Source organism: Rhopalosiphum padi, chromosome 1, assembly GCF_020882245.1.
Source record: "Rhopalosiphum padi isolate XX-2018 chromosome 1, ASM2088224v1, whole genome shotgun sequence".
Classification (NCBI taxonomy): domain Eukaryota; kingdom Metazoa; phylum Arthropoda; class Insecta; order Hemiptera; family Aphididae; genus Rhopalosiphum; species Rhopalosiphum padi.
In genome coordinates, this window is record NC_083597.1 from 58322485 (window position 1) to 58349408 (window position 26924).

Consider the following 26924-nt stretch of genomic DNA (forward strand, 5'->3'; position numbering starts at 1 on the left):
ACAGAGCTGTTGGAGTCCATAGGATGACCTTCACGCTTTTACATAAATCTGTTATATAAAATATAAAACTTAAATTACATTATAGAACTAGTGTCGATAATAAATTGACTAAACAATCATTTCAAAGTCACGACTTGGAGAATCGGAAATTAGCCACGCGTTACAATATTACTATATATACTCTTTTATCAACATATTAGATATATTTATATTGTAGTATAATAATTATTATTGTGTTTTCATGGGACGTCATTCGTGGTAGTGTGGAGTAAATTTGGGTGGTCATTGGGACAATTGACAAAGAAGAGCGACGCCCCTCATGGTCCAGTGTTCGGGTGATCCGTCGATGGGCACAGACATGGCGATCACGAAATTGGTAGAATGTCCGGTGGTAGACAGCGTGCCTCTCCGCTCAGCCGTCTTGTACATCGGACACATATATACTGCGATTGGTCTTGCGATGGACTTCGTTGACGGCAGCAAGTGGATCAATGGCATGGCGCAGAACAGCTGTTTCGGTTTCGATTCCTTCAACACAGCCTTCCGGTCGCTCCACCGGGCACCATCCAAGTATAGACCGTACACGTAAACACCGTCAACGGGCTCAACGTCTGTCGCCATGGATTTTTTCAATATCTACAGTTCAATAATATCATTATTCGTTATCTATATTATTTATATAAAATACAACAAGGTGAATATAGATCACTTATTTGACTTATTAAAGGGTGAGGGACTGAGGGCGATGTGTGTATGTAATTTTCACCTTTGAAAGTTGAGAATTGTTTTTTTTACAATAATAAAATTGTCGAATTTGAACTAAATAAAATAAAAACAATTATATGAACCAATAGCTGTAGGTATTAAACATTTTTAATATACAATATATTATACAACTACCATAGTTGCGGACTAGAAACATTCTCGACCTAAATATCGACCGAATATCTCTTAAATTGTATACTATTTTGGTTATATTCTCCATCTAGTCATTAGTATTGTAAATTCTTTGTCATTATTTCCTATTTTATTAAACTGATTTCAAATGACTCTATTTTTAAAAGTTGTTGTACACCAAGTATTATAGGTAGGTAAGGTAGGTATGTAAGTACTGTATAGTCTCTTGAGCAGTCATTATTTTAAAAATGTTGTAGTGTTATATTATACTATTATTGTCTTAATATAACGATAATATCGGGAATTTTTCCCCAACTATTGTACATAACTTCAAATTGTCCTAATTTAGTAATTTCCCCTAGTATGTACATCAACGTTATATTTAAACATAAATTCAAACGTTCAATGCAACTATGAAATATTAGTTTATATAGAAAATAGTTATGTAACTGCAGAAGTATTTACTATTTGATGATTGTGGTTTTCTTACAACGGTGTTTCTACTTTTTTTTTACTGTGACAGATATTTGTGTGAATTCATTTTATTTTTAATCGTAGGTGGACAGATTATCTACGTATTTTTCAAATCTTTTTTTAGTGAACATAGTAATTTGTTTAATATTAAATATCGTCGAAAGCTGTTATTATTCAGTTTAAAATATTTAGTTAATATAATATATCTTGTATAACAATTTTGTTAGAATAATATAAATAAAAAAAATAAATAAAAATATACATGGAATAGTTTTATGTTAATATATTGTGGTTATACATATGTGCTGATGTGTTGTGTACCTACAGGTTTATATTTATAAAAGTTCTTCAACATTTACTTACCTTATTTAGAAAAGTAATAGATAAAGGTACTATACACTTAATTACTATAAAATATTATTTAATTTATTTAGTTAATAAAACGACATACTTTGTAATCAAATGTCAGTAAATCGATCGGTATTTTATACTTTCTGGCAAAATTTTGTTGCGTCCCGGTCAAAAAAGCTTGCGTGAAATAAAATCCGGACAACCAGAACAATTTTGGAGCATCATTATCGTACCATTTCTAAATATTTAAATGAATAATACTATTATTACCAATCTGAACAACAATAATAATGTGTTATTAATAATTCAAATTTTAAGTACTTAGATATTATGTAGGCGTATAAAATCAAGTCTGATTTTTTAGATATGTACCTATCAACCTATCTTATATTTAGATTTGATGGAATGTAAGTCATGCAGAGATAAATAAATTGATAATTAATTAAATCGTAATATTTTTAATTGTTTAAATTTAGATTCAATTATTAGACCTAATACTTTAGATTGATCGGGACTTTTCATTCTATGTTTTAAATTTGCGATTTTACAAAGTTGATTTTTAATTGATTTATTGCTAAGGAATAAAATTTATATTTATACTATTTAAAAGCTAATAATCTAACTTGCAAAAATGCCATTCTTTGTAAGAAATCTTTCACATAACTTCCCAATGGTTTTAAAGATGGATAGGAATTTCTTGCCCAAGTTGTGGGAAGTTTTCCGTTTATGATACTCTGACACAGTTCTTCCAGTTCATTAGATATTGGTATTAGACCTGATAAAAATAAATTATACATAATATATTATTATTATTTATGAAGTCAAAGTTGAATATTTTGTTTTGTTTCAAAATAGGTACCTATCTACCAATTTTTAATGCGCGTGCTCACAGAAATATTGATAAAATACGAGTAAATTATTATTTTATTTTGTTTAATAAAGAAGATGTAAGTATATAAATATTATGGTTTGATGAATATCATAAATAACTATCAACAGATAGGTAATTAGTATATGTTTTTACGGTATGATATTTCAATTTTTTAAGTACTAAAAGTTCTAATCTATCTTAAATGTTGATTTAATTAACATCGTTACATACCTTTGATAGCTTTTTGAACATTAATTAGACTTGAACTTATTACATTCAAAAGATTATTGAACCGTCCCATTTCTTGAACCAAAACTGTGTTCATAGACTGATTGTAGCTAGTAGGGTATTTTTCTAAGGCAAGGACTATATCGAAAGGAATCGGAAGTTTATTTAGAACGTCTACAGCAAATATAATGATAAGTTCTTCTGACGATACTCCTTTTCCTTCCTTTGAACTTGCCATATTCTAGATTTTGTATGCATTTTAACAAATATATAATATGCTATACTAATATTATTGTGTAATACTACTAAATATACTTAATGATTAAAATATAGTATGCGATATTTATACGTTATTATCTTCATAACAATATTTTGATTAGGAATAATAATATAAAGTTATAGATTTAATAATTTAAAAACCTAAAAAAAAAAATGATTACATTAAAATTACTAAAGAATTAGGTAAATGTTTTTTTAGAAAAAAAAATATTATTACAATTTTACATGAAATTTTGTTATTATGAAGAATATCATTATACATATTAACATAATTATCTATTGCATGTTATTTTTGTAGCTTTCGCCAATATTTTGTCCATAGTACATAAGTTCTAAGTACAGTCGGTCGGCATTCTAACATACCGATCGTCACAAATACGCTACAATACAGTACGTTTGACGTATGGGGTCATTACAATGGAGCGTCTAACTTCCCGCCGACTCTGTGAGCCGGAGTTATATGTTACTGGTTGCAATCAGGCGTACAACACGTGTAAACTTGCCCAATCGATCTATTATTGGTGACATTATGATGCGCATTCGGTAATAACAACAAATAATTATTATATCATAATGTTTCTTAAATTCACGTAAAAATATCAAATGCCGTGATAAACTAAAACAATATATAGGGCATAGGCACATTGGATAACTAATATAAACCAAGTGGTTGTCAATTATATCCAATCGAGGAAGCAGCAGTAGAATCAAAAGGGGATAAACCACGAGACATGACAGCCGCTGCCGACGCCAACGATCGACGTCGGACATTCTACAGTGCCGTCGCCGCCGGGTGTTTCCGTGCGGTACTGGGCCTTCCCCGGAATCTCCCCACGCGACGTTGGGTTTTCTCAAACTCTTACCTCGTTACCGACGTGAGAGATGATATAGCGTCTATTAATACAAATACGAAGCGCAAAACCAGTGAGTACAAGCGTGTTCATACAAGGACCAACATCCACTATCAACAGAAAATGAACTAACAGAACCGAATTAATTATACTCCATTCAGAACGTAAGGGATCACCGGAACAATAAATTTATGTATAATGTACATACCTGAGTACTGAGAACAGAAGTAAGTAGAATGTCACTTTCTTGTTGTTCTTTAATGAGATCTGCATTCTCGTTCATACCAAATATGCTAGGCCGAGTAATCGAAGGTAGATCTTGAATGTAATCAACGAACTGGTCGTATTTTTTAAAATTTGGGCAATAGTAAGTTCCTAATTACATATAATAATGAGTTTATTGAGACGTGTGAACCATATCTATTATTTATCTTAAATTTACCAGATTTATCAAATCTATAATTTTTGTATTTGACAATTTCTTGCGTATAGAATTTATTTAGAAACGTATTTAGACATCTACGGTCCCAGTCGTCGGTTACACGACCACCGTAGTTGCATTCACCGGTTAGATAACGCAAAGCTTCAAATTGAATTCTTGAATATTCATTAAGGAAGTTTTGTAACTGAACGACGCTAATTCTGAGGTCAGTTTCGTTAAATTCATATGGTCGATTCCATCCGATTGGACCAAAATGACGTCGTTCTTGTATAAGAGTATGAAAGAAGCATAGCCCGAAAAGCATTTTCTTAAAATTACTACCTTGTTTACAGCCTTCAAAGAATTCTTCGTTTACAATAGGATCACTTGTAAATGATCTAATCCAAATGATAGGTAGTCATTAATGAGGTATGCAGTTTCTTAAATCGTTTTAATAAAATATATAAATACCTGTAAAGGTTAGCTCGAAGTCCTTTTGGTGGTTCATTTGTAATTTTTATACTATTTTGTAAAACCGAAACAGGAAAGTACTCTACGGGATATGATGTCAACCAAAGTCTAAACTCGGGATGAGTTTGGTCACCATTGAAGCTTTCGCATATCTAAAAAATAAAATATGCTACACATTTTTACAATCAAATATATTTTATCTTTTATTTTAATAAACTTATATTTTGTTTGAAAACTTACAAATTATAACTTATAATTAATGCAAAGTTAAGAAAATAGGTTTCTGATGTTCATTTTATTGAACTATTAATCGATGTATTTTTAAGTTTTTGATTTTAACTGATTTTAGTGTTTTTTAAGTTACGGATGACAGGTCCTCTATGTTAATACTTAATTCTAATCTAACTACTCCATCTTACAAACTAAATGTTGGATTTCATTTTCTAAAAATGATGTTAGCCTGCAAGACATGTGAGTGGTATTCGATTCACTAATACACCACAGAATATCTAAGCCCATATAATTTGTTTAAATTTGTATTGGATATTTTTGTATTAATTTGAATATAATATATTCTCCATTAGGTATATGCATATTACATGTTATACACATTTATATTAAATCCCATAATATGTAGAATTTATTATGTAAAATGTAGATATTATATACTAAATGATATGTATACACATTACTCATGCCGATTAATAAATACATATTAAAAGTATAATTTTAAACTAAAATGGTTTTCTGAAAATACGAAAAATCTTTTTTATTTTATTGAACCTTGAATTATAAAGTATAAATGAAATATAATATGAAGTTAAACCGTGTACCATTTCAAGTTGTGACATCCAACTTTTAGCTAAATGACAATTTTGCAACAATACCCAGTTACCCATTCTTGTAGCTTCAGTTATAAGTCTTGAGGCTATTGGTCCTTGTCCTTGACCTAATGATAAAGCCGATAAACGGGTAGAAAATCCCTAAGTAAAAACAAAAAAAACTATATACAAATGTTTAAAGTTATTCAATATATACTATAATGTTATGCATAGAAAAATACCAGTTTCTCTGAAAATTTTAGCAACATTGCTGTTGGATCTGCTCCAGGTGTCAAAACAAAAACTAACGGAGTCAAACAACTGGAGTCATTAAAAATTGTTGGTAAATCGAATGGTAGGGGAACTATGAATTTATGATCCAATACTGATTCGTCTGTTATAAAATATGTAGATTATATCAAATAATTAGAATACCAATTATTATTTATAATTCATAATACATAATAATTATCTTACTAGCAACAAAATGTTGAATAGCCGGTATAATTTTATCATATCGAAGTAAGCGTAATATGAGACATTTTTGAAAATAGTTTAGATGTTTATCCCATGGATCAGGAAATATTTCTAAATGTGGTTCCAATGAATCATAAATTTCTTTCCATTTGCTTGTGTTGGTTTCGAAATCCACTTTTATATTCTTAAATAAAAAGTTTGTTTTTTTTTTAGTGCGACATATTCAAAAAATATATGCTGGTATAATTAAATGTTAAAAATAAAAATGTATAAAATAGAACCTTGAATTTAGGAAGATTTTCAAGTCTACATAATTCGTCCCAGCTTTTATTTTGTAGCCAACTAATCTGATTTTTAAACGGATTATCTAAACTAATTCCACCAGTAAGGAAGAATATCCATTCATCTGTGTCAAATTCTTCAGATAAATTAATTGCCATAATCAACGATAGTAATAATTTGTCCTAAAAATATAGATAAACGATTATTAAAAATTATATATTTAGTAGAGAAACTAATTAATTATTCTTTCTTTCTTTTTATCATAATTTATATCTAAATATATATTATTTGTAAAATTTAATTTTAACAACATTTAATTCATTCAATTTAAAAATTGTTGTACTTACCTATACTGGTTATATAATAATAATAAAATATTATATTTGTACTAAAATGTTTACAGTATTTTATTTATTTTAGATTAAAATTCCTCATTAAATAAAAACATTGTTTAAAAATGACCTTTTATTTGATTTTATATCGTTGGTTAAAATTAAAACACCTATTGAATAATCGGTAAAAATTACTTTTTCAAATAAACTTCTGCATATGTTAACGTATAAGGAATATGTAAAATATTTAATCAATTCATTTGTTCGATCTTCAATGTTTAAACGCTTAGGGCTATTTTTGATAGCTACACTGAATAATTGTATAAACCATGCTAGAGAATATTGATACATGGGATCAATATTTGCCAATGTATCTATAGTAAAAAATAATTTTGTTGAATGTGTGGCAACAATACGGTACTGTTGCCTTGTCTTATCTATTATTCGTTCAGTGATTTCAGATTCTGCTTGTTTTTCTTTTATTTCGGTAGCCAAAACTTTTGAAGAACTTAATATATTTACAGCACCTTCGTCTTCCAAAATATTTCCTTCAGTAGAACTCAAGACTTGTAATATCTTATCTTCAATATCTTTTAATGATCTAAAAAATGTTTTATTTTTTAAGATTTATTAATTAATGTGGATTAGTTCCTTAAAACTGAGTAATGGAATATTATCACTGGTTTTCTAATGAATAATATGATTTATTTTTGGATTTTGAAACATCGATAATATAATTAAAAAAGTTTCATGTGTAAAATCTTTAAATTAGATGTAATTCATACATTGCACTTAGGCTAATTTTAATATTCTTTAATTTTTGATAAAATTAAAAATAATGAAAGGACGTATAACTTTAATATATTAATTATTTTTATAATATCATAGTTATTTCTAATAATTTTATAAATTTGTTGAAACTATAATATTTAATGAGAAACATTTTATAGTTTTATACTACTTGTATACGTTGTAATATTAAACATTTCTGTGAACAATTTATTTATTGATCGATTCAAAAATTATGAATATTTTTATTTACTTGGCATTTTTAGCACCTTGGATGATCAGTTCATTCTTCACAGTTTCTAAATCAGGTCTATCTTTAGCCACTACTTCACCTAGCAATTGATCTTCTAGACCAATAGGTGTTATCATAAAATTTAATAATACCACTTTTACAGCTACTTCTGGTAAGTAATGTGGATTTTTAAGTTTAGTTGTTATATAAAACCTTAAAAGACATACAATAATTAAACAAACAATTATATATATATATTAACACAGCATCATGAAAGTCAATATTTGTACCTGAAATTGTGATTATATTCAATGACGGAATCACCTAGTGTTAAGCAGTAAGTTCCACCAGTTAAAAATATTTGTGTTAATAACACAGGGTCTAATATAGGATCTAATTCTTCATAAATGTTTTCTAATAAAACCTGAAATGTATTAGATTTAAAAATATTTTTTTAATGTTATATATTTTTCATACTTTAGTAGAAGTAACTGATTTATTATGCTCTACAAATAGGATGTGTAGAGTGTTCTGAAGAAGAGTTTAGCATAATAAAAATGAAATATTGAGATAGTATAAGGAATATTAGCGAAGGAGGATATTGTAGTAGGTGGGGATATGAATGGACATTAAGAAAACGATAAGACTGCATGAGAGGGTACACGGAGGTTATGGTTTTAGAAAGAGTAATGTGATAGGGGAATAGTACTAGATTTTGATATGGACAATGGACATATAACAATTATTATAAATTCATTCTAATAGAATGGTTCTATAGGTAGAGAGAAAAGCATTATGTAACTGGACGTAGTGTAGTTAGGAAACTGAAAAAGAAGAAAGTGATGAACCCCAAATGTTGATTTTATATGTTTAGTCATATGTTACAGTGCAAAGATTGAGTAGTATTGTGGTCATTAAGAAAAATAAATATTGAGAGTGTTATATAAATACATCATAGACAATTGTGTATTATTTGCGAGGAAGCAATCAAGAAATAGGTCAAATAATTGTATATTACTGGGTGATAATCTAGTGTATGACATTAATAGGTTTATGTACTTAGATTTGGTTGTACAAAATAATGGGAGTTTAGAGGGTGACGTAAGAAATAAAATTATGCGTGTATGGATTAGATTAACTGAAGAGAATATTTTGTGAGATAGGAGGATGCTGTTGAGATAAAAAGTAGAGGTAACTTTGAAACAGTGAGAGGGCTATGAAAATACATGTTATAAAAAAGGGAGGAAAAGGAAGACCGAAAAAGATATCAATTTACAGTAAATAAAAATAGAGGTGTAGTGTAAGGGTGGTCGATCTCAAATAGCCGAGAAAAAATAATGAAAAGCAAAGAAGAAATGTATTTTATACTGGTTGACCACTGGTGATGGCACGCTCCAAAATTGTAATGTAGTTGGGTGAACTGAAGCGTATTGTGTTCAAAGAATTTTCCATTTCCATTTTCTTGATCCATTTATTGGCCTGTCCCTGGGGATCAATCATTAAAGCTGACCGTCTAGCATTCCTGAAGGAAAATAATTAGAATTTATAACACTCGAAAGTTAAGTATCAGTTTTTTGTATCTAACTATATTGTTATCATACATGACAATAATGCCATTATCTATAGAAAATAAATCCGTAGGCAATCCAGCCACATTCCAAGCTCTGATTACGACTGGCTGTCCAAGTATTGCACTTAATTGAAAATCTTTAGAACATATGATTTCATTTTCGCTGATTTCTTTTACCCAATCCTTGATCTGCTGGCTTCTGTAGTCCATTGTGAATGGACCTAAGTATGCAATAATACCGGAACTTATTAACAAATCACCTGTAACAAAACATATTTATTTATTTTTATACTAATCAAACATTATGAAATTATGTTAATATACCCGTAAGGTTTAAATATCTTTCTCCGAGATTTATAGCCATTTGTCCCCATCGTTGTTTTTCCCCTCCTAATCCACCTATTAAATTTTCAGCTCGTATCATTTTTGTTTGAACTTCGTCAGCATTATTTTGTAACTTTGTCATTTTTCTTTCATTTTCTTCGAGGGTATCTTGCACAACTTTTAGTTTCATTTCGACCTCGGCAAGCTGTGAACGTTTTTCTTTAAGTTCACTCATTGCATTGTTATACATGGCTTCTGATTCAGCTAGAGCAATTCTTTTTGGTCTTATTTCTTTTGCCACTTTGTCATAACTAGACATTGCTTTAATCCATTTGCATAAACCTTCTGCAGCGTTTGAAGCTTTTTTAATTTTTTTTGGATCAAAATCTGGATTTGCAACATACTTTTCATTGATTACTTTCATTACTGCACTTGGTATATTATCCTTATCAAAATTAATGAGATGCTCTAAAAATTTCATGTCGTTAAGTAATTTTTTTGATGGCCCCCAATAGTCTTCCACCATTTTTCCAGTAGATGGGTCAGGAATTTTGTCAGGTTTTATTTCCTTTATAGTACAAATACTTTCCATGACTAATTTAACCGCATTAGGAGGATTTTTCATGGATTTTACAAATGTAATATCTCCAGGAGTTAATGTGTTTAATGCAGCAAGAGCAGCATTCAATACAGGTTTTGCAGCTTCCATATGAGCTTCACATTCATCCTTTATTTCTTGTGCTTCAGCTGCAGTTATTTGTGCATTTTTTTCATCTATTTCAATGTTTTGTTTCACTTTTGATATTTCTATATTTTCTATTTCTATTTTCTGCATGATTATTTTAACCTTATTTGAAGCAGCTATAATTTCAGGTTCTAAATACTTTAATTCTCTTTGCAAAATTCCTATATCGTCAGCTGCGTTCTGCAACCTTTCTAATCCAACTTCGTACCGACGTTTTGCAGTTATTATTTCTCTGTTAAATAATACTTTATAAATTACTATAATATTGTTTTTAAACTATTAACTTACAGTCGTTTTTTACTTAAAACATCTTTAAATGTGTTAATCATTTCTAAGTAAGAAGTAGGCGTTACGTAAGTTTTACGTTGCAATTTAGCATTAAATTCTATAGATAAATCTATAGTTGTCAAATGGAATTGTTGACACATTTTAATACTAACATTACGTTCATGATCTGTTAATTCAACGTCACTTAAAAATGTTTTTGCAACAGCTATTAAAGCATCCGATGGCCAAGTCTATATAATGAAATAAATAATTTTTAACACTACAATCATTTTTAATCATACACGTATAAATAAAACATTTCAAATAAAAATAATAAAGTTAACTAGTATAACCATTTATGCTTATATTTGTTATTTACCTGAAACCAGTCGATAGTACAACATTGTACAAGTGATGGAAATTGTCTAATTCTTGTTCGGAGGCCATTTCCAATTGGACTAAATGCTAACGATACGTGCAGTTGGTCTCTCACAGTTTGAATAAATAAATTAAATAAACCAGTTATACTTCCATCAGTCTAATTAAATGCTAACTTTTTATTATAAATTCATTATTTAATTTAAATGTTTAATTACTTGTAATGTTTTGTCACGTTGTTTATCTAGCTCACGCATTTTATCACAGATCTCTATTTTTTCGTCCATTACAAATAGGTTTGGTATTTCTCCAGAATTTAGTAAATTATTTATGTCTTCAACCATTCCTTCATCTTTTATCTATACCATATCATTTTTTTATGTATATCTATAGTCTATATGTATTATATTTTATTATAATCTGTTTACTTCTGAGTCCGTAAACAGGAATATAACATTTTGATTGAACGCAATAGTAGCTTGCTTAAATATGTTTTTCAAATCCTCATGCCATTCATTTACTCCATATAAGCGAGTCATTTTTATCTAAGTATAATAATATAATATTTTAATTAAGAAGAAGCTCTTCATTTGTATTTTGAATACCTGAAATAGTTCATATTGTGAAATATGTGCAGCTAGTCTTGTTAACGACTGGCGTCCCGATCCTCCTAAACCAATAAGTAAAGCATGACCCCGTGGTTGATTCATTATGCGACAAATCCGAGATAGATGTTCAAGAGCAAATCTAAAGAGCACTAAATGCATAGGTTTTTTGCTAATTTGATTGAATTCATTGAGGAATTCTTCAACAGTCAATCGAAGACTGTCTAAATCACGGATTTCCTTATAGTTTCTATCTTGGGAATGTGGATCAGAGAAGTCACAATAAATCAACTGACGCAATTCATTTTGAGTCACCTAATTATTGATAAAAAAAAAAAAAATTAAATTTGTAAAGTTATTTTATTAATATTTTACTATTTTTTTCTCCGTCATGATAAGATGAATAAACATTTGATTTAAGTCTTCGTCTAGGAATTCTTTACAGACAAGACGTAAATTGTCAAAAAACCATTCACGATCAGATTCATCTACTAAACGATCGTAGTATACTCTAAGTATTTCATGTACCCAAAGGCGTTTCATGGAAATTACATCGGTAATAGTATCAGGAACAGAGAACATAATTCCCTAATGGAAAAAAATTTGATTAATTAAAAAAAAAAATTTACTTTTGTTAAAATATGAACACCCTTACATCGATTGCACTCATTTATGTAGATATAAATTAAAATATATATTTTACTTATATTAATTTATTTACTAAATGTTGTACAAGTTAAATTTATACAATCTTTTATTGTTATTATAAATTATATATTTTTTAATGATGTTAAAGTTTATATTTACTTGTATGACTTTAGAAAAATCTCTTAAATTGAATAAGTAATGCGACTTAGCTGGAGTTGGCATTAAATATCCGATACTTTTTTTATGTACCTCCAATGTTGAATTAATCAACTGATCAACAGATGAATAAAATTTTTTGGCAAAACCTCTATACAAAAATTCCAAATTGGTTATGAAAACGATTAAAATGTATTCTTATATTAAAAATTACTAAACTTGTTTTCTAAATGCCAAACTAAAATTTTGCTAAATATTGAAACCATAGTAATATCGTCAAATTCGTTTGTTACGATTATGTTAAAATGACGACTAAACCTAGGAGTCACGGTATTTCCTGATGATGGAGGACCCATTGCACATAATATTAGAACATCTTGAAGGTGTATGGCCTCTAATTCTTTACGGTCGTACCATGGAAATTTATCCATGCATTGTCGTAATAGCTCAATAGGCGGCTGAGCGCCATAGTATTCTTTTAGTGGCATACTCAAATCGTCAATAAATATTATACACTTAGTACCGATTGGAGGTCCAAACACACCACGTCTTCTCTTTAAAAGTTTGCTCATAATTATGTCCTGAGTAATATTTGATGAAGTCTGCGCGGAAAAATTAATACACGAGGAGCTGTTGAATTCTTTGTCGATTTTTTTAAAGATGTAATTCTAAAATAGAAGAAGTGTAAATATTATTTTAAATATAATTATTGCCGGGATACCAGAGCTGCATCATACCATAGTGTAAGCTGATTTTCCTGTTCCAGTTTTACCTACCATCAATATCGGTTTATTATTTTCTATTAACATTGACATTAGTGCATGATTTCTTATTGTATCTACTGTAGGAACTATAATTTCATTGAAAGGAATGTCTTGCGGTATCGGTGGTTCATCTTCTATATAATCTGTCCATAGTTTCCATACTCCTTTGCCTTTTTTGTTCAGAACATATCTATAGTCAAAAACTAAACCATTTTTGGGAATTAAATTCGTATATGGTTTATCTGGTGACGGACATAATTCAAGTGGTATATTTAATGCATAAGCGACTTTTTTAGGAAATTTCTTTTCTAACAATGCTCGAAATAAGAGATTAAATTTTATTCGGCTTTTTGTATCTAATGCAGCTCCCATTGACCATATACAAGAAAAGAAACAAATACACTGTAGAAAAATAAAGTTAGATACAATAATATTAATTATATTGGTTTGGAAATAAAATATAATATTAAATTATAATATACTTCTATTTGAGATCTCATATCAACCTCTGAGATTGTTTTTAAATGTTCTTCTTCATAGTATGGTTTCAAATATGTATCACAAATATTTGTTAGAGATCTAACCAAGTTCAAATCACTAGTAGGAAACACTTCCTACAGTAAAGTAAATTGAAATAACAAACATTTTTTTATTTATCTATTATAATATTATATGATACGTTATTTACATTAATATTACAACGTCTTAACATGAACAGTATTGATCGAGTGAATCGTAAGATATGTTTATGTAATGCCTCTTTGTGTTTCGAGGTTAAGTAAGGAGACAATTGGTTTATCCACGAAGTTACTAAACATTCCCAGCCCAAGGAAACTGGTTCCATATAAATCATGCCACATCTTGAAACCTTAAATGATAAATATATGTAAATATTGTAGGTAAGATAAAAAAAAAAAATTAAAAATTACAATAAATTTAAGTCAGCATCATTCGATTACCGTAGCTGGTGATGCAACATCTAGGTCCATAGGTTCGAAAATCAAATTAGTTGTATTAGCAAGTTGTATAATTTCTCCAGATATCAAACATAGTTTTTTGTTATCGTCCAATACTGTATTCATACTTTCAATCCAGATGGCATCTACTGGACCATCAAAAATCAACCATTTTCTATCGAGAGTAGTTGAAGATGCAAATTTTCTGAACCCAACAGCTAAAATCCCGTCTGACCATTCGTGTGATGTTAGATCAAACTGACCATAAAGTTGACCCAATGTTATAGATTTGGGGTTTATTACCATAATTTCCACTTTGTGTTCATTCATTAATTTCTTTTAATTAAATAAATAATTGCAATATATTGTTATCATTTTATAAAACAAATTCTTATTTTATGAAAGTGGTCTATACGATAAAATTAGATATGAATTTAACAAAAAAACATGAGATGTTAGTGAATGTTTGAAATTGTATTTTTTTATTAAGTGATATTATTATGTCATTTTACCCAGCTGATTTAAAAACATTTTTGTATTCTATTCAATCTCCATAAAATATTATTATCTATATAAATCACAGTAAATTATCATCCATATTTAATTAACGAATCACCTTTAAAATTATTTTTATTTATTTAATGTCTTTACTTCTTTTTCTACAACAAGATGAAAATATTAAGTTATAATATGTAATATATAGTCTGAATTATAATAGAATAGATAAAGTGCAGGAGTCACCAATTAATATTTTTTTAAGGGCCACATTAGTAATATGAAATTTTTTTTGATATATTAGTAGTTTGTTCGGTGTGTCATTAGAAATGTACTGACTGGCACAAACGAGAAAGTGTTTTTAGTACATAAATATGTCAGATCAAAAAAAATAACTTAAGTTTAAGAGTATTAAAATGATTATGTTTACTTTAGTTTCAATGATTTTCAATGCACCGCTGAGTACTTTATAGGCTGATGTTTTACCACTAAACGGCAAACCCACAATCATAAATCCATGTCTAACGATCATCATTTCATATATTTGTTGAATTTTTTCCATAAAGAACGGGGTACTTTGTAGATTCATTATTTTACAGTGTTCTTTTATAGCGGCGTTTAGAATTTTATAATCTGGCGTTGGCAATTCAATTCCAGGGAACAAATCTGATGTTAATCCCTATAAGTATTAGCGATTTATGATAATGTTATCATTATTTAGATTGGTAATTTTATTCAATCTATAAAAAAAATTATTTTACTTTAAACAATGGAATATCATGTTTAAGAAACTTTGGTAAATTAACGTCATTTATAGAACGCAACATGAGTATATTTTCATCTTCTTCCGGGTATTTTAGTTTTAGATTTCCGGCTGCTGTCAACACCGTTTTAACCGCTCTCATTCCTATGTAGGACATATTTTATTATTATATATTTTATGTAATTATAATTTCAGTTTTATAAGCATTGTATCTATTTTTACCGTAATCATAATGGTTTTGAGATGAAAGCTGTTCGGAACATAATTTATACGTTGCCACTATTTTTACTGACAATGCACGAGCTAAACTAAATCCTTGAGAATACAAAACTATTTCAGATATCAAAGCATAATCGGGTACCATCATTGCTACTGAACGAAATAAAGCCTGAAAAAAAAATCAAATTATATTTAAATATATGATAACCATTTCTGATAAATCAATAACACATATTTTAAAAATAACATTACGTATATTAAGAAGAAATTGTATTTTAAGATTAAGATTAGATAATAATAATAAAATAAATCAACGTACATTTCACCGGCCCCAAAAGTTGGAAAATCGTTGTTTATTTTTCCCCATTAATTACTGTGGAATTTGTGTGAATTTGTGCGAACATTTTCAGAACGTATTTACTGAGGTTAAGGGGTTGTGCACAAATATTCATTTTGGTCACACAAATTCACATTAATCGCGCACTAATTTTTGGTAAAAAAAAAATCTAAAGAAGTTGGTTTTTATACTTAGGGAACCAGGGAATATTTCTCCAGCCTCCTCCCACAAAGCTTTTTTGAATTTATCCTGTATCGCACATATTCACACAAATTTCACACTAATTAATGGCGAAAAATAATCAACGATTTTCCAACTTGGGGGGGGGGGGGCTGGTGAAATATACGTAATTAATGTACATAATAAATCATAATACTTTTTTATGTTTTATATTTCTCAATTACTTTCAAATTATCTGGTAGTTCCGAACGTCCAGCGTAACCTGGGTTCATGGTTATAAATATAGCACAAGTATTATCCAATGTTAAATTTGACCCTTCAAAAAATATTTTAATCAATCCAGCCTGTACACCTCGTTGAATAGTCAATATTTGTTGTGCAACTACTGACAAGACTTCTAAATCTATGCGATTAAATTCGTCAAAACATGCCCATGCACCACATGACAGTAAACCCTATAAATGATAAGCGCCAATTAGATCGGTATCAAGAATTTAGCATTAAAATTTAACTTTGAAAAATTTCCCAAGACCAATATAGTCCATACTATCTGAACAATTGAAAACAACACATTGTTTAGCTATCGCTTTTGCCAAGTCTTTGGTAGTTTCTGTTTTTCCGGTTCCAGCGGGTCCTTCCGGTGCTCCGCCCAAATTTAATTGAAGAGCGCAAAACAATGTTCGATAACAACGGTCAGTAAGTGGAGTAATAACTAATCTTGCTGAATTTCCTAAGTATTCATAACCATAATTTAATGATGCATTTATCATAGAGGTAAATAAATTCTCTTCCTGAAAATAAATCATTTTTTAAATCAATTTGTTTTTGTTAGCATACATTATTTATAATACTATATTTACAATCCAATAATATCGCAATTGACTAATCCATCCAAAATCATTCGTTTTACGAATATTTTTGTTTGCCAAGTCATCAACAACATCTCTAGCATGAACGTCGATTACGATCAATGCTCCTGTTATAGTGTGTATAATTTGTTTTAGTTAAATAAGTAATATATTTTAGTTCAATAAAACTAACCTAACGTTAATCGTGTTTGAACTGATAATACACCACGAACCAATTTAACAATTTTATCAATCTGTCTATTACACTTATTCAGATATACTGAAAGACCTTCAGGATATTGTTTAATTGCTTGAGTCATCTCAACAGTCCAATATGTACACGAAACAGCTAAGACTGCTTGTCCGGGCCATTGCATTACCCATTCATGTCTAACGGTATTTTGATAAGCTGACAAAGCTTTTCCGATTACTTCACGTACGGTAGTCTTCATTGATAGTTCTAAGTCTAATAGCCATTTCTCAACTTGACCTCTAGCTTTGGTTGTATTAATTGTTAATGATAAATTTACGATTTCTGCTTCACTAGATACCATAGATATAACATCTAGTTTTTCAGTAAAAATAAGTGTAGCAATTCCTTCGAAACATTTTTTTAGATGTGGCTGCACTCTCTTAGGATCTTTTGTTTCTGATATGATTTCAAGAAGTTCATCATTTGATAAAAAGAACAATCTTGGAAAATAAAGTCGTTTTGTTTCTAAATAATTATTTAAACCTTTTTGTACCAAATCTAGAAGCACATAACTTTTTTTTAAATGTTGTAAGATGTTTCCTATATTAACTGTTTGTAAAATATTCACTGTTTTATTAATATCTTTCATCAAATCTCTCCAAATCTAAAAAAATGTGAAGGTTTCAAATTTTAAATATTTAAATTTTAACATATTATTATGATGAAAAAAGAATCATCATTTCAAAGCAGGGTTGGCCCGAAAAATAACAGTTCGAAAAAACCCGGGCTGCTTTTCTGGATAAAATAGAAATTCACTTTTTTTTTAACTTATGTTATTTTTAGAAAAATTTACCATTTAGGTAAAATTTATTTCTCCAATTAAAGTATTAAACTGATTTGAAAAAAAAAATGTAGTAATTATTATTTTAATTATTAAGTACAATTAAAAGTATAAAATTACACATCAATGGTCATTAGACATATTAACAATTTTTTATTTTTAATAAGGTGTTAGCATTAATTAAATTTAAATTTACTTTTCCTGTAAAAACTTCATGAATAATTAAAAAAAAATTTACAATTAACTATGTTATTTAAAAAAAATTCTGATTTTTTCGAATAGGTTTTTTACTTTTACAATAAAATCCACCAAGTTTTTTGGGGCTTTTTTGAAAATACCTAAAAAACCCCAACCTGGTTGAAAAAAAGCCCTGGTTTTTGCCAACCCTGTTTCAAAGCCGCTCGTAAAGTAAGTATGTTTAGAATTAAATATTACGAAGTTTTTATGATTGATAATATTTTTCTTTTAATACAAATTCAAAAGATCATTTAAAATTTTAAAATTGATTAGTGTTTTTTTTTAATTTTAAATGATTAAACTTAAACGAAATTTAGAACACAATTAAAGATAGTAATTATTTAAATGCTAAAAAAAAATGTTTCATAAATAAAATATCTTAATTCACAATGAAAAATTTAAATTTATAATACGATTTCTTGCACAACTCTGCGTCTTATATTAATAACGCCTCTGAAGAAAAATGTTGACGTGAATATAAGAGTATACATACTACATAAATGACATACGAGTATACCTATATAAATTTTATATTTAAAAATTCCCCTTATAATTAATCTTAAAAAATTCATAGTACTTTTACCTTATCAACTGCATTAAATTTTTGTGATTCATCTGGCATCTGTCTCTGTATATCTGGAGATGAAAAAATTGATTCCAAGTACATCCATGTAATTTGAACTTTGACCAATAATTCTATTATTTCATTTAGAGAAACAATTTTAGCTTCCCATTCTCTAAAATAAAAATTTATCATATTTTATTGTTCAATAATGTAAATTAAAATAAAATACAATATTTTTTTTTCAAAAGGTTTAACAAATGGAGAAGATTTCATTGCAGTTGTTTTTAATATGTGATCATCGAGCAATAATTGTACATCATCAATGCCTGATAAAATATATGTTCCTGAATCCCTAGAATTTAAAATTAAGTTATCTCCGTTCTATAAGTAAACTTTTAAATTGTGTATATTATACTTGTAGTCTAATACGGTAAAGTTTAAATCTTTCCATTCATCCACCATAGTATTTAGCCTCTTTTCCAAATTATTTTCTTTAGAAGCTCCATCGCTGATTATTTCAAATTGAGGTACAAATTTACCAAGATTGAGATTTAAAACTTTTGATAGTGTTAGATTTTGATCCGGAAACATTACAAAACCGATTATATTTGAAATTTCCTGCCAATGACGGCGTTTAAGACCTAAATTGCCCAATGTTAATATTTCTGGAATTCTTTTTTTAAATGTTTCGATCAACGATCGCACCTGTATACATAATATTATTATGTTTAACAATTTAATATACATATGTGCATTGTGTACTTTTTTGGCTTACTTGTATGTTTATTATATCAAAATTAGTTTAATGATGTTTGTATTTTTAAAAACTGTATGGTTTAATTTTATAGTCTAATATAAAATAAATAATATTTGTGTTGATTCAACGATGATACGTTGATTATATTTAAAATTTAAGCAAGATACTTCGGAAAAAGTTAATATCTATGGGACTGAGTACAATTGTATATTTGTATATTTTTATGTTTATTACATGCTACGATTTATTTCTCATTATTTATACTTTCAATAAACAAAGTAACTTAGTAAATATTTATATAATAAACTTTGATATTCATAAGTGTTAAAAATAAATTTGTTGTAGATACTTCATTCAGCGACTAACGTTAAAATTAAATACAACTTAAAATACAATTTTTACTTATTCAAATAAAGCATTTTCGACTTTAAAATATCTAAACTATTTATAATAAAATCAAACTTTGTTAAAAACATTAACTGATCAAATAAGGAGGTTTTGATTTTTATATCATTGGAATATTTTTTACTACTGTATTTAAACCTAATGTTAAAAGTGTTATCTTAAAAAAAAATAATCATTATAATTATACGAAACGATTTTTTGTAATCACCGTAGTCGCAATAGCTAATGGTGCAGGGATTTTCATAAACGTTCGTTCAAGTTTTGTTAAGTTACGATAGTAGTTGGTCACATTTTGATCGATCTGCTCTGGATCGTATGTACCAATAGTTGCGTTCATCCAGTTTTCATAATTTACTATAAACTCTGAACAGTTATCATAAAGCAGTTTGTATGGCGCTAAAGAATCTGAAATCTTAAACACACACTCGCTACGGTAATACGTCATTCGTATAACAATTATTTCTGCGCAATGTAGGTATATTTACCGATTTTCGAAGTGGATATACACTTTCGTTCATCTGAAAGTATTTTTCTTGTTTGTTAAAATCATCAATTGTTTCCAAAGCTTCAGTTAATTTATCATCCAAGTTTTGAGATTTTTCTGCGTATATTTGTATATCATTTATGTCCCCTAATAGTCGAAAATCATCTATTTCTAATTTATAGATGTTCAGATCATCATTGAATTTTTTAATACGCGCCTGTAGAACTTCTTTAAATTCTTTCGTTTTATTTAAAACCATTTTAGAATTCATAGAAATTATATTGTTAATGTATTTGGCCCAGCGGAATGTACTAGTTTTTTCTTTCATCTCCTCCTTCGTAAATTCTATGTAGTCCATCAGAAATATATCGCATGATAACACTTCGATAGTTTGTTTTGATAATTTAGGTAAGATATTGTCTCTGGTATCAGCAACAAAAGCGATAAGTTTTATAAGCTCATCGGTATTTTTCGGCGGTGTTAATATTACTTCAATAAAATATGAATACTGTTCGTTTAATCTAAAATAATTAATGTAACAAATAATTGTATTAGTATGACTATAGTATGTATTCAACTAAATTTAAATTTTACTTTTTTCCAATAAACATATAAGCAGACTTCATATGAGCTATAATATTATTCTTATATGTGTTTCCTTGATTGTATAAACTATTGATTATTTCAGTGAAATCAATTTCAAATATCCCTATACTTGCTATTGGGAGTATTTCGATCAATATTTTCGTAGAAATTTCATGATATTTAATTATTGCATGTTTATATTCTTCAAAAGTATGGTTTTTGGATAAAAATATTTCCACTTCTTTTTCGGCTTTTCCGTTAATTAAATAAAGGTATCTTACGACTTTTTCTTTATAAACTTTTCTCTGTTCCCAACAATTATCCAAGTATGATTTTAGATTTTTAATATTCTCACAAATAATTTCATAATCTAAATCGACCTGAGTTATAAAAACTATAATAAATTATTGGTTTTATTAATAAAGTTATTCGAGAATTTAGCGTTGACTGATTAGACGCTAATGAGCTAGAATTAACTTTTTTAATTATTTTGATGTAAAATAATATTAATTATACTTACTTCCAAAAGTGGAGTTGTATGATATTCTTCATACAATAAATGTTCAATACGTAATAAATTTGATGATATTTCTTTTATATTTTCATATATTGATGTAATAAAATCATGTAAACGCCCATAGGACGGCAGATATTTTAAAGAATTGTTTCTATACACTAAACTTGTCTTAAAAACTGGATGTTTCTTTTCAGCCCAATAGTTATGAAATAAAAATTACGTAGAATTATTCAAAAAATACGAATGCTTAAATCTTAATGCTGAATATTTCAAGTGCTAATACTGACTATTTATTGAGATAGAGTGAGTTCCGCTTAATGTGATTACTGGTTTATAGAATCAACCGTTTATTGGAATCAAAATTGAAAATCCCAAACCACTTCTTATGTTACTAATGTTAAATTAACCTTTTTTTAGAATCACCAAGTACCGGATAATTGAATATTTTTTAAGAACGTTCTTGTCGTTTTAATGGTATTTCAAACCTTCACTAAAAAGAAACAAGAATTGTTTTGAAAAAGTTAAAGGGAGCTATTCAAAAATATGTCGAAAATAATACTTTTCAGTTGTTCCAAAAGTTATGGGTACAATATATATTATTATTTATTTATTTAGGTTTCAATAATTAAAAATTATGTATAATATATTATATTAACTGAGTATGGATTTTAATTTCAGGCTAATGAAAATTAAATTATTAGATTCTCAAGTACAATCAAAAATAGATAGTTTCTTTACTTTATTTTAAATTTATTTTGTTTTAATCTAATTTTAAACATACATATTATAAATATAAACTCATAAATAAAGAGATTATTTTGGAATAATTTATGGAATCAACCGGTTAATAGAATCAAAATGATCTGAACCAATGTGATCACATTAAGCAGAACTCACTGTACAAATTATTTATATTAAATGGTAATTATTTTCAATTATTATTAAATTTTAAATGGTAATAAAAACGGTAATATTTTAAAATTAAAGGTATTTTGTAAAAATTACAATTTATTATTAATAAAAAATAAATCTAATTTCACTATTTTAAGTATATAACATGTAATATAATAAAATTGTTGTATAAATTAATAAATTTAGTTGTTAAAAATTTGCATAAAATAAAATATGAATTTTTGGTGCTTTCGAATAATCTTTGTTTAGTACCATGCAATAATTTACTTTTGTTTCCATTGTTTTGAATTTATTGAAATAGGAATAATTATTTTTTCATTCATTAAACTGTTTGTTATATGTATTTAATATATTTAAAATATAAAGGAATATATCACATTTTAAATATCTTAATTAAATTAAATTTAGTTTAAGAGTTAACCTTTGAATATTGATAAATGTAATCTTACTATAGATTATTAATTGATAGAATAACATTTTGAATTAATAAATGATAATAATAAATAATCCCGTTTACTTATTTTTTCATTAATATATAAATGCATTTGTATTGATTTTAAAATTTCATAGACATACAAAATATTATTATTCAATAGTTGTAAAATAAATAATAGTAATTTACATTTTATCGCCGTCGTACAAAAAGTACACTATTTTTATGTACAACAATGTAATATGAAACAAACTACTTTATATAAATAATAATACATAATAATACTATCATTACAGAAACTTTTGTGTATAGGAATAGATGTTACACAATACTTTAAAATAAATAATAAACATAATAATATTTTTGTACTTTTGTGTATAACAATGTTATATTTGGCCATATTATTATTTAACTTTTTTGTCATTTTATGCATTTTGATACTTTTTGCACGACGGCGACGACGTTTTTTTGTCAATATCGTAGTGTATCAATATTATCCAAGCTCACTTGGTAATACTGAACGTTATGAAAAAACTGATCAAATATATTTGGATAATTTTCCCGCGTAGAAAAAAATAATTTAAACACTTAGTCAAAATACAACAGCCCATAATTTGGTATATAATTAGAATTTTCACTTGGTCGTGTTTTCTACAGTTGGAAAAGGACTATGGTAACTATTTGGCCATATTATTTCACTTGGTCATTTTTTACACTTGGACACTTTTTGCACGACGGCAATGATTTATTAAAATGTAAGCATAACAATATCACTAAATTATTTTATTTTTATATATTACCGTATGGTCAGTCATAAATTCTGTATATTCCGTAATAGTCTTTTGTATAAAATATTTGTAATGTATTTGCATGACGTAAGCAATGAAATTAAAAAAAGTTGACTGATTTTGCTGGCTTTTCGCAGTTGGTAATTTTGTAATATATTTTTTCTAAAAAAAAAAAATTACAAATTAAATTTAACAAATAAAATAATTAAATTAAAAACCTAACTTTTTGAAATAATTGTTTCACACGATGAAACCATTCATTTCTCATAGCATCGTTGACAACTTTTAACTTCACCAATATATAACTTATAAATTCTGTTATATTATAATGTATATGTTCTTGACTTAAATCATCAGCATTTAAGAAAGTTATATATCTGTAACGAGAAGGTTTTAAATTGAACACAGTTGAATCGTAAAAGGACTATTTATTAATATATATATACTATATAATAATATGTTAAATTTTGATAGTATGTTAATCCAGTGAATTTAATTATTTTGTATCTAATAATTTTTCTATTAATTATGTCAATTAAAAAATACTATTAATATAATATGATTTGATTTGCAATAAAAGAAAGTTATTAATTTTTTTTATTTCAAACTGATTAAATAATAAAATACAATTAAAATTTGTATAACAATTGTATGAATATTTAAAGTCATGTAAAGTAAGTTTTTTCAAATAAATGCCATAACAGCAATAACACTAAAAAATACATGTTGCTGTGGCCTGTGAGACAATTATGTATTTTTTAATCATTTAAGAACGTTGTAAATAACTAATATATGTATATGGTCATATATATTTATATAAATATTCATGAAATACCTATGTTATTATTAAAATATACAAAAATAATAACAATAATCTTCGTGTGGATCCATCTTTGCAATGGAAACACGATTGAGGGATATTAAACTACCTGTGGATTTTAAGAATATTAAATTTGAATTTCGACCGAGATTAATGCTCCATTTAAACGGGAATTTACTGTAATAATAATATTTATATTATTATATTTTTATATTTTTATTATTATTATAATTATACATTTTAATTGTTACCATATTATACATTCACAATATTTTTTTTATATCCTCATTAAATGCTATAGGTATGGTTATTAATTATTTATGACTATTGATGAACTATAAATTCCTCAATTTTCGTACCATACGTAAGCAGACCATTGTGGAAAATACTTTTACTTGTATATTTAATTAAACATTAAATATTTCATTAATATCGTTATTGCAGCTATTATATGAAATATGATTTAATTTATTTATTTTAAGATTTTTAATAATAATTCTATGCATACAATTCATATTAGAAAATTTATTTATTAACATGAATTAGGTGAGTATCTATTTTGTACAAACTCACTTAAAGTCTTCGTTCCATAATTTCATCATTTGGACGATTATTGGATTGAATTGCAGGATCTTTTTTTCAAGATTTAACCTTGAATGATTAATTGATTCATTACATAGATGTGCAGTTTCTCGTAATTCTATTTTGGCCGGTGTATCTACCAACAGCTTTTTATGATCTTTGTATAGATCATTGAACGCTATTTGAATTGTTGATTGTTTTAATGTTTTTTTGTGTTCCTTTAAAGCCATTTAATCATAATAAATAAATAATACATTTATATTACACGAATCGCAATAGAATAATATACTAAATTAAAATGTTTTACTATACTTAGATTATGAATATAATATAGAAATAATAAACTGTACCCGATATGTCTACGTAAAATTAACTTAAGTAGGTACTTACACAAGACGTATTAGTGTCACTGACAATACATGATTTGAAAAAAAACCTTATTACATTACATAATAATTGCAATAGTACAACTTAAATAATTATTCTGTGTAATGAATATAAAATAAAAAATAATTTAAATTAATAATTTTATTACAAAGATTTTTTTCAAATTATTCAGTCATAAGTTGATTTTAATCTATAAATAATGCTTTAATAAGTATATATTATTACTTATCATAAATATTTTTATTTAATAAATTTCACATGAAAAACTGATAAAAACAAATCTATGACACTTTATGAGCAAATCTATTTGATAAAGAATATTAGAAACTCGTATTGCTCATTTGCTTAAAGATATTACCTACGATTATTAACGTGTTTGCATCTATATATTTCTCACAATAATAATATTAAATTAGTTATCTCGAAAGTATCATTATAAATGTATTTACTTACATTTATTAACTCTTCTATTAGTGGTGACGTTTGGTATTTTGTTGGTAAACTACACACAATTCTATTCACTATATTTTGTCCGATTGGAGTGTAACTATTTGAATTGATTTCGACGGCAAACTTTATAAAGTTATAAAAATTGAGTAATGGATCTTTGAATTTATCCATCGGAACTACGGGCAATAAGTGCTCGGTGTAATCTAAGATCAGCTTAGCATAAAAATCTTGTTTAATACGTTCAGTAATCATCATCTATATTTATTAATGATTTTAATCATTATTTTTCAAAGCATGTAAAATAATTATAGTTATAAAATAATTAATTAATTTATGAATATAACGAGTTAAATTGTTATATTTTCCAAATATATTTAAAAGTATTAATAATCGGAAACTAACAAATTTCCATTGTAGTATTTATTTAACCTATTTAACTTTTACTAAAATTACAAGTTGTAACAATTATAATTCTAACACCTTTGAACTGAAACAATATTAATCACATATAACATAAGTGCTATAAAAAACTGAAGTAAACGTGTTGTAAATTTGTTTAGGTATATTTTTCTATTATCAAATATTAACCATTTTACTTTAAACCCATTAAATAGAATACCATCAGATTCTACATTTGTAACATTATTATTTCATCTTTAGCATTACATTATTTTAATTTACTATTTGTATTTTTTGAATATTACACAGTCACATAGAATAAATATTATTTTTAAACAAAATGATAGATCCTGTTCATGTATTATCTAAACTCAACATATCTAGGAGCACACATTGATAGTTTTTTTTTCGGAGTGCTGAACATCTTCCAAAATACATTTATTTTATTTATTTATTTTTAAATTATTTTTGATTTCTATAAACAATATTATCAGTATTTTAACTTGTTTTTAATTTATTTGAATAGATAACTATACTC

General features: G+C 27.0%; 1 protein-coding gene across 1 annotated transcript; it reads right to left on the reverse strand.

Annotated features, from left to right (window-relative positions):
* On the reverse strand, window positions 1-26239 carry LOC132926304 (dynein axonemal heavy chain 7-like). Its single transcript, XM_060990653.1, has 48 exons — window positions 25991-26239; window positions 25142-25368; window positions 23972-24125; window positions 23761-23910; window positions 21619-21801; window positions 21108-21478; window positions 20515-21034; window positions 20238-20441; window positions 19283-19572; window positions 19097-19219; window positions 18886-19039; window positions 17225-17888; window positions 17044-17159; window positions 16696-16974; window positions 16408-16638; window positions 15670-15835; window positions 15446-15591; window positions 15115-15363; window positions 14193-14525; window positions 13922-14101; window positions 13716-13847; window positions 13207-13635; window positions 12689-13137; window positions 12473-12620; window positions 12041-12253; window positions 11666-11980; window positions 11489-11605; window positions 11279-11419; window positions 11062-11220; window positions 10704-10933; window positions 9671-10647; window positions 9378-9606; window positions 9145-9298; window positions 8067-8200; window positions 7798-7989; window positions 6951-7356; window positions 6423-6605; window positions 6142-6325; window positions 5907-6058; window positions 5677-5826; window positions 4844-4995; window positions 4394-4770; window positions 4134-4326; window positions 3262-3271; window positions 2825-3062; window positions 2346-2497; window positions 1823-1960; window positions 1-636 (listed from the first exon to the last, which is right to left on the reverse strand). Exons 1-48 carry the CDS (start codon window positions 26237-26239, stop codon window positions 283-285), a joined length of 11697 nt encoding a protein of 3898 aa, XP_060846636.1. The 3' UTR covers window positions 1-282.
* Window positions 26240-26924: the final 685 nt, after the last annotated feature.

Excerpts from the sequence above, each read along its gene's own strand:
- LOC132926304 (XM_060990653.1), bottom strand. The coding sequence starts at position 26,239 with ATGATTACTGAACGTATTAAACAAGATTTTTATGCTAAGCTGATCTTA. Across the intron at positions 4,996-5,676 it reads GGATGTCACAACTTGAAATG|ATATGCGAAAGCTTCAATGG; the intron begins GTACACGGTTTA and ends TTTATTTTTTAG. Across the intron at positions 2,498-2,824 it reads TGTTCAAAAAGCTATCAAAG|GTCTAATACCAATATCTAAT; the intron begins GTATGTAACGAT and ends TATTTTTATCAG.